Source organism: Gossypium hirsutum, chromosome A12, assembly GCF_007990345.1.
Source record: "Gossypium hirsutum isolate 1008001.06 chromosome A12, Gossypium_hirsutum_v2.1, whole genome shotgun sequence".
Classification (NCBI taxonomy): Eukaryota; Viridiplantae; Streptophyta; class Magnoliopsida; order Malvales; family Malvaceae; genus Gossypium; species Gossypium hirsutum.
Window position 1 is genome coordinate 109,145,891 of NC_053435.1, and position 10,125 is coordinate 109,156,015.

General features: G+C 29.7%; 1 protein-coding gene across 1 annotated transcript; it reads right to left on the minus strand.

The window, feature by feature from the left end:
* Window positions 1-1,045: 1,045 nt before the first annotated feature.
* Window positions 1,046-3,653, minus strand: LOC107939279 (carbonic anhydrase 2). Its single transcript, XM_016872585.2, has 9 exons — window positions 3,515-3,653; window positions 3,256-3,326; window positions 2,710-2,868; window positions 2,579-2,627; window positions 2,373-2,489; window positions 1,911-1,964; window positions 1,735-1,817; window positions 1,538-1,643; window positions 1,046-1,409 (listed from the first exon to the last, which is right to left on the minus strand). Exons 2-9 carry the CDS (start codon window positions 3,309-3,311, stop codon window positions 1,254-1,256), a joined length of 780 nt encoding a protein of 259 aa, XP_016728074.1. The 5' UTR covers window positions 3,312-3,326; window positions 3,515-3,653; the 3' UTR covers window positions 1,046-1,253.
* Window positions 3,654-10,125: the final 6,472 nt, after the last annotated feature.

Here is a 10,125-nt window from a genome sequence, read left to right on the forward strand (position 1 = left end):
TATCATGTATCTTATTTTGTTTATATATATTTTTTACATATATATTGATCTACTAAATATTTTTTTATTAAAATATTATCACAAATCTTGTTTTGAGTACTTGTTTTTTTTTATACTAAAACTTTAAGGAATGTTATTTCTTAAACTCTACTTATAAAGTTTAAATACTCTACCGATAGATGTACCAAAATTTTTATAAAATATATAGGGTCACTATAATTTTTAATTATTAAATTTGATAGCTAAAATTATTTTAATATCTCTAATTTTTTTATCAATTTTAATATTTGAACTTAAATTAAGTAAAAAAATCATTAACATGACATAAAAAATTATATAAAATTTAAAAAATTTTAGACAATGGCTCAAATATCATAATAAACTTAATTACTAGATTAAGAAAAAAATTACATTAATCCAAATATACAACAAGTTTGATTTATTTGAGCATGATTATGTCTTTTCCAATAGAAAAAGTTTACCCATTCTCAAGATTTTTAAAATAAATTAATTTAGATTTACTGTTTATTTAAGGATCAACAGGCAATTATATATTTTGAACCAAAAAAAAAAAAGTTTGAAGAAATTATATATCACTAGAATCTTGACCACGCGCAGCATGTGCCTTGACTTGAAACCATTTGTTGCGAATTCTGTTTGTAGTCCGACCGTATATTGGAAACAATAACAACAGCCCACGTGCTAGGCACGATCTTGGTCAAAATAAAGAACTTTAAATTGGGTTTACTTCAATTTAAATTTAAATTAAATAATTATAAAATAATTTAATATCAAATTTTTATTGTTAATACTTTCTTTTTTAGAACAGTAAAATAAGATATTTGAGAAAACATTTACATACATATATTATATAATTTGAGTAAATTATATGAATGACTTATAGATGAAAAAGTGAAATTAATATTTTTAATACACTAGATTGAATTGATATTTCAAAATTTGATGAAGAAAAACTATTATTATTGCATCTGAAATATGAACTTGGTACGTAAAAAATCATAAAATTATTTGCATGAATTGCGAGTAAAAAGAAAGAAAAATGATTTGCAGCATTAACAATGTCATAGGAATACAATTTTATATTATTATTTTAGAAAAAACACAAACACAACTGCATTAAAAAAAATAAAGGGAAAAAACAACAGATAAATTATTGGCGGAGATGTAGTAAATGAGACATTCTCAGTAGCTTAAATTAAAATTTAGATAATGCATGGGGCAAAAGGGCCTTATTATGGGTGGCATGGTTTGGTACACATCTTCCATTGCTCAAAATCTCCATTAACAAAATCATAGTAACCTCCTCTTAGTGTCAATGTTCCATTCACCACTGCACTCCTCACAAATGGATACGTCAGTAGATTTCCCATCGAGTTCTTCACTGATTCCTGCATATATATGTATGCATATGAAGTTAAATCTTAATTCGCTTTCAACGTAAACCACCTCAAAATTTAAAAATATTTGTTTTTATACACCATATGGAACAAGTTGGTGCATGCCTAACCGGTTATACCTTTTCGCAAAGCGTTAATTGTTGTTCGATAGGCAGGTCACCAGCTTCTTCCAGTACCTTTTTCTTTGCTGGCAAACCAATTTTCACCCACTCATCAATGAAATCACTGCACAGTTCATCCAAAAAGAAAATATTTTATATTTTGGTTAAAAATTGGTGGCTTTTTTTTTTTCTTCATATCTAGCATAATAGCTTACTATGTTTGAGTTTGATCTGGAAGACTCATAAGCCTCTCTATGCCACCACAACGACTATGTCCCATTATCAATATGTTGTCCACCTGTAAATATAAATATGCGGTCATCTTGTTCCTTTTTATTACATGACAAGAAAAATTGAACTGGTCTGTCACTGAGAAATGAAGATCTCATACCTCAAGACTTTTAACTGCATACTCGATGACTGAACCAATTTCAGTGTGTCTCACCTGTGCAGTACGTATATATAAACAGGTTTAGCTTCCTAAGCAAATAAACCATAAGTTCTTTTAATGACTTAAAACTTGGTAAAAATATCACAGGCTACTTTGTGCTAAGAATTGAATTGCATTTTATCTCTTTATTGAAAGATGAGAAAGCAAATTCATATTTCTGTTAAAAATTTTATTTATTGTTACGGCTAAAAATAGACAACTATATGTTAGCAAGAGTTACTGTGGCACGGCATGTGTAATTGTTTATTTTTTAGTCATCTACACTATATTTTAACAATAAAAATGGATAGAATTTTTAAGAGAAATAACCAATTCATTTTTTTATCAAAATATAAATGGCTGTTAGTGCATGAACATATAATAATTTTACCCTTGAAATGGAGGGTATGGGAAATTAATTACCCGATCAAATTGAGGAACCATATTAGCAATATTGCGGCCGACGAAGGCTTCTCCCGGTTTGAAATTCAAAACGACTGAAGGGCTTACTCGTGAATCCGAGCATGCAAACACCAAGAACTGAAAAAAATAATGGATTCAATTTAATCATTGTTAAAGAAAAAAAAAACCTAGGAAAATTACCATTTTCATTGTCTATGATAGTATACCTTTGGATGCTGAGCTTTTGCAAGTTCATTGAAACATTCTCGGTGTTTGCTGCCCAAAAAACAATGCAGACATCAGTGTGATTATCCGTTGGTGAATTATTAGAGATGTAAACTGGGAATTGTATACGTACTCAAATATGTGGGTCTTGAAGAAGTGAAAGCCATCGTCAAGCCTTTGAGCATCATGGTCACAAGGGGGATGATGACGATGATGATGCTCTCTGCCTTGGAGCTCGGCGATAAGCTTCTCAACTTTGCTTTGAACCTTCTCATCCAGCTCTTCTTGGACACTGCAATCAACATATGGATGTATATATTATTGTTATTATTTACAGAAACTGATCATATTGTTCTCCTGCAATAAAAAAGTGATTGGTCTTGAGAGAGAGGAGAGGATTGAAAAGAAAGAAAATATTTTTTTTTCAAAAAAATTCCAAAGAACTGGTAAAACGGATCGTTTTGACCGAAGACAAAGACCTGAGTCGTTGCCGTTGACAATTCAATGGTAAGATCCAATTCTTTAGAGATGGCCAATAATAAATTATTAATTGCAAAAGCTAACTCCTTAGTGACCAACCAATAATAAATTGTAAATAGGAGTACACTCTGGTTCATGTAAATTAACTCAAATAGAAATACATGCTTCCACAAATGAATAATTAATTAGAAGAAATTACTTGAGGAGAATCTTCTTTAATCCTTCAACAACAACTTCAGCTGAATGCTTTGCCATTTGGACGCTTTCCTTCTAAAAAACATAAATATTTGAGTCAGCAAATTTTCACAAGCATGAGGAGGTTGGAGCAAGAGCAAGAACGTTACTTGCATGCATGCATGCATGAAATTTGTACGTTCAGGCAACATATATACAGTTTTAAGAAGAAAAAAAGTATTTAAAATCAAATACATATATCGATAAATAAAACATCAACTAACCTTTTCCTAAAGATCTTAGCTCTTAAAACTTTTACTATAAAACAGGAAGATATAATGCTTAATGCAGTTCCAAAGGCATAGATATGCTATTTATAGGCGGAGTACTTCAAGCGTTGTAATAAAAGATATCATTGAAAGTAAAAAAGAAAAGTCGCTCTTTGTAATAAATAACTGTTGTAACACGGTTTTAGCTAGTTACACGACAATTTACTTTTTAGGTACAAAAGCTGGCACGCCTTTGCTTTTTTTTTTTTTTTTGCACTTCATTTTCTATATTTTTTATCAACAAACCAAACCTTGTCAGGATTTAATTGTTTTTTAAGTAACCTTTCCATTACGTCTTAATTTTCAATTTCAATCACAAATCATACTTGCTAAAAGTAATGAGCTTTGAATCAATTAATATTAATTTGAGGAAATAGCTTTAGTTATTGGCATCAACTTTTTAATTAAGAAACACTTATCTTTCTTAAATCAAACGTGTACTAACAAAAAATAAAAATTAAAAGTTGAAAAAGCATAAAGGACGAAAGATAAAATTATATTTAAAAAAACTCACGTTGATAAATTACCTATTATTTACTTGCACTGAAGAAATGTAGTAGTTGGTCAGTCTCTTTCATATACATTTCTTTATCAATATAGAAGAAGAAAGATACCTGGTATTGAAATGTGAAAACTGATCTGGGCAACTATTTGTAATTATTATACCCAACCCTTAATTCATTAGCAGAAGTAAAGCAATTATATAAGAGTTTGGAGTGACTATCCTTAACATTACTATGAGGTGAGTCTTGACTTTTGATTATTAATGGTAACATGTTTATAATATATAGGAAAAGAGATATTTATAGTCTATAGTTTGGATCCAAATGAAACATTGAAATCATCAAAGTCTAGTATTATAAGCATGAAGGTGGTATACGTTGAATGAGAAAAGGTAACTTGTGACTGTCCCTGACTCCAAATTTCCACCACTCCACTTTGGGGAAGAAAAATATAAATGCATCTGGACGTGGTACTATATATTACTAAATTCTTGACATTTTGTCAATAAGTGCCAACTACCACCTAAAACACAATGTAAATGCATCCCCCCATTTTTATTTAAAACTATTTTCTTAATGTGTATGATACATTAATTATTTTGTGCCGAGGGATGTTTATATTTATGGTTCTACTCATAATTTCAATATAATTTATTTAAATATATATATACATGGATCTAAAAACCATATAATTTAGTTATTTTTAGATATGGGGAAACTTAAATATTTATAATTTGTTGTCATTAATACATTTTAATATGATGTTAATTAATCGGGGAGGGAAAAGAATAGATTTGAATATTGAAAATAATATATTATTCAAAAGGACAATTACAAATTCTAAATATAGACAATAAAATCGACATAAATAATTAAAATTTTCGCTTCATTGTTATCTCTTTTTCTTATTCATTTCATTTCGACCTATTTTTTCTTTCATATCTCAACATTTCATCCACCTAATCTCTATAGTTAATTTGTTGCTTTTATGTGATTTTAATGGTAACATCCTTAACCCTTCTTCGACGTCAGAACAGGGTTACAGAGCATTATCAGACTTAAAATCAAACAAACAGACATTTCATGTTCATCTCACAATCTGTAATATCCCAAAAATTTTTACAGTAAAATATTATCCGTGATATAGTAAAATAAGGAAATAAAGTGACAAAAAGGGAAATTTTGAGTTATGTCAATATTGGGAAGTATATTATGATATATTAATTCAAAAAAGGACTAAATTGTAAAAGTGAGAAAAGTTTTGTTGCAAAAGAGTAAAAACTCAAAATTTGAGGGGTTAAAGTGTAAATATAAAAAAGTTGAAGGCCCAATAGTGTAAATATTTCAAGGGTGGAATGATCTAGAAACTAAGGAAAATGGATGAATTAGGACCAAATTGAATAGATGAAGAACTATGAGGGACTAAACTACAATTTTACCAAATTAAATGATGACTCAAGGATGGAATTTTAAAAGATAATGAAGGGCAAAATGGTCAATTGGAAGAGAGATAAATCTAGAAAGTAATAATGATGCTAGAGATATTTTGATATTTTTTAATTATTTAATTAGATAAATATTATTTTATTAATATTTTAATAATATATTTTATTATTATTTTATTAGTATATAAAGAAAGAAAGATGAGAAATTCTCATCCATATTTCCTATGCACTAACCTGAGAGAAAGAAAGAAAGAAAGAAAATTTTACTTTCTTTACAATTTGGTCCTTTTACCAAAAATTCACCATTTTCACCCAAAAATCAAAAGAATTTCCATAGCTACCAAGAGAGAAAAATGTTAAGGAGACCATGGGGAGTTAGAATATCAAGTTGGATTCAAGAAATAGAAGCAGGAGGAAATAGAAAATCAAGTTAAAGATTAGTATCAATAGAACAAGGTAAGTATATCAAGATTTCAATATGTTTTTAAGTTTGTTATTATTGACAAAGCATGGAAATAATCTTATAGTAGAGTTTTCTTACATAAGGTCTTATGTTCTTGATATGTTAGTAAAGAGAAAATAAGAGAAAGTGATGAGAAATGGTGTAGAAAAAGAAAATAAGGGTGTTATAACATGGTAATTAATATCTTGTACTAAAACAGTTTTGGACAGCAGCAGTAATCTAACTTTGAAAAATCATCAAAAATTGTAGAAATCTAATTATAAGATGAATAAAATATGAAATTAAATCTTATTAAGTCTAGTTTCTTATAGAAGAAATGATGTAAGCAATGGAATTTTAAATCATGAGATATAATAAATTTTGTGAGATAAGGTCAGAATGATTTCGGGTTCCCCTATTCTGACTTTGGAAAATCATAAAAAATTGTAGAAAAATAATTATGAGCTTAAATTTATATGGTTAGAATCCTAAATTAGTCTATTTTCAATAGAAACAAATGGAAACATCATTTGAATTCTGTAAGAGGAGATAATTAATTTTTAGTGAATAAGGGTCAGAACTGTCAGACAGCAGAACAGGGGTAACTTTAAAGAATAAACTGTACTTATTGGCTAAACCAAAAATTCTTAAAATTTTATGGTAATAATATATATGAGTCTAGTTTCAGGAAAAATTAGCGGATCTTAATTTGGAGTTCTATAGCTCCAGATATGAATAATTTAGTGACTATGACACAGATGGACAGCTTGAATATTCATAAAAGTAAATAATAAAAAAATATAGATAGTGTTACTTACAAGTGTGTTATATACATTAAGCATGTGGAATGGAGTGGAGGAGGAGGAAAACATATATGAATATCCATTTAGCATGGCTAATTTGCATATTTTAGGCTCATAGACTAAATTGAATAAAAGTAAAACTTTATGGGTAATTTTGTAAAAATGTCAGAAATGACCAAATTGCATGAAATGGATTAATTTTATTATTTAAATTACAAAATTGAATAAAATTATTAATTTAGTTCAAGATAGAGGGAAAACATGTTTTAGGGATTAAATTGAAAAGTGTTGAAATTATGAAAAATTCTGATATTTTATAGAATTCATGGATTGTTATCAATATGTATGAGAATAATAGCTGGAAATAAGGATTAAATTGCAAGAATTTTATTTTTCTAACCCTAAGGATGAAATCGTCATTAATTAAAAGTTTAGGGGCAAAATGGCAATTTTTTCTAGAGAATTAATTAAATGCATTAGAATATTAAATGAATGAAAATGATGATCAAATTTATTTATAAAGATCCGGACGACTCAAATATGAGACTTGATCGTGGAAAAGAAAAGATATCGGATTAATGAAATTATAAACACAAACAAGTAGTGAGGTAAGTTTGTGTAACCTGAATTGTATTTTAAATACTTGAAAAATGTGGTTATGTGATAAAAATATGATTTGAATGTTCAATTCATGATAATTGATGAAATATTGCTAATACTCGATATAAATTGAAAATAAATCCCAGTTGAATGAAAGGAAAATTCGATGGATCTCTGAAAAGGAATTGACGGTAAAAAGGATCTAGCCCAGACGGGTGATCCTATTCTGATATAGCCCTGCCGAAGAATATGTGTAAAATGGATTTAGCCCGGACGGGTAATTCGAATTAGGGTCTGAATTTAGCCTGGACTGGTAATTCAGACCAAGCTCATTAGAGTAATTATCGTTGTAGGGGAATTAGCCTGGACTGGTAATCCCGACAATACTCTATGAGTTTATATTGCAGAGGATTTAGCCTGGACTGGTAATCCCACTGTAAGGATGAGATTCGCGGGAGTGTACTCTCTGATATGAAATGTGTAAGACCATGGTTGAAAGATACCATGGCAACCTGATATGAAATGTGTAAGACCATGGTTGAAAGATACCATGGCAACGTGACATGAAAAGAATAAGACCATGGTTGAAAGATACCATGGCAACATGACAGAAAATGAGTAAGACCATAGTTGAAAGACACTATGGCATCATGTTAAAGATAAATAAGATCGTGGATGGAAGACGCTATGACATCTATTGAACAATTGATATTCAGGTAATACGTATCAGATGACGAATGGTTATATGAAACGGTTGTGTGAAATGTTTATAAGAACTGGTCATATGGAAATATTTGTACAAAATAGTTGTATGAAATAATTATGAAGACAGATAAATGAAATAAGTATAAGTACATGGAATATAATTTATGTTAAGTTTGATATAAACTATTACCAGAATAAATATACATAAAATATATGGAAATGATGGAGCATGAAATATTGATATAATGAAATGAATGATATATGCTTATGAAGAAGCGGTAAGAACATGATATGTTTCATGACATGTACATATATGATTATCTTTGATATGTTGATACAAGGAAATTATGTAAGCTGAGACTATTATTAAACTCAAGTGCGATATGTCGAGAAAATAAGTATATCAATATTGAATTTAGATGAAATATGTGGAAGTATACTAACAATAATGTTGTTTGACGCTTAGACAAGTGCCAAGCTATTGATTGAATGGTAACATGTTTAATTATAAGGAGCATTAAAATAGTAAGTACTTAGATGAAAATAAAATTTAAGATTTTGCGAAATTTTTTCTATGATCCCGATTTAATTCCGGTTGGTTGTTAATGTATGTTTGGGGCTTCGAGGGCCCAATAGAGAGACGTTATGATTATTTTCAAAATATGAATAATAAATGACTCAGAATTATCTGAAAATGTTCAGTAAACTTCGGTAATGCCTCGTACCCTATTCCGGCAATGGATACGGGTAGGGGATGTTACACATCATAACTCAATTTGGCCCAAAAGCCTAACACATAATCATCAACTAAGTTAGCCATGCCATGTATTCATATGTCATAAACGTATATCATTTCCACATATTTTGCGTACATACTTGTACTAGTTCGTATTGAACTCATATAACCTTGTAACAGAACTGTGCCCATTGACCCACTTAGAATAATACCAGATAAGCGATTATCTCGCACACTATGTGCCAACATGTAAATCAATTTACCATTAATAGGTTCTATTTATTAGCTAAACACAAAAACAATCAATATTAGTATGAAGTTATAACTTAACCAAATAAGATTTCAATTCTTTCGATAATTCAAGTAATCTTACCGCAAAATCTATTTGCGACGTGGCACCCGGTGCCTAGCAGTAAACCGCAAAGGAATTTACGCCCAACACTAGTCGGACTAACCGACGATATTGAATGTGAGCCCAGCTCTAATTGGATAAACTAACGATATTTGCACCCAGTGCTAGTCAAATATACTGACGATAATAATTGTGAACCCAGCTCTAGTTGGATAAACCAATGATATTTGCACCCAGTGCTAGTCAAATATACCGACGATAATAATTGTGAGCCAAGCTCTAGTTGGATAAACCAACGATATTTGCACCCAGTGCTAGTCAGATATACCGATGATAATAATTGTGAGCCCAGCTCTAGTTGGATAAACCAACCATAATTGCGCCCAGCGCTAGTCGGATTAACCGACAATTGTGTCCCCTGCACTAGTTAGATAAGCTGACAAATATTGCGCCCAGTGCTAGTCGAATATATTAACGATTGTACAATTATTTACTTCCATAAATTCCTCATCCATTTTTCTTAACATTAATTCCATAATATGCATACATTTTATTTCAAGAGCTAATGTAGCATTAATTAATTTAAATCATAATTAAAAATAAAGTTAAGTTTGGGTTCACGAACTTACCTCAAATTTGCACGGAGATAACGATTGCTTAATCCATGAGTTTATCTTTTCTCCGATTTAGCTCTGAAAGTTGCTTTTCTTGATCTATATAATCAAATTTAACTTATTTAATCGTATTTCTAATTAATTCGATCCAAATTTCATGTTATGAAAAAATTACCATTTTTCCCCTACACTTTAGACCTTTTTACAAATTAGTCCTTAGGCTCGTAAAATTAAATTCATGTAAATTTCTCTACACCCAAGCCTAGCCGAATTTTATAGGTGCTTATAGAAGCCCATATAATTCACAAATTCACACATTTATCACATAAATTTTACATTTTTCAATTTAGCACTCAAATGACAATT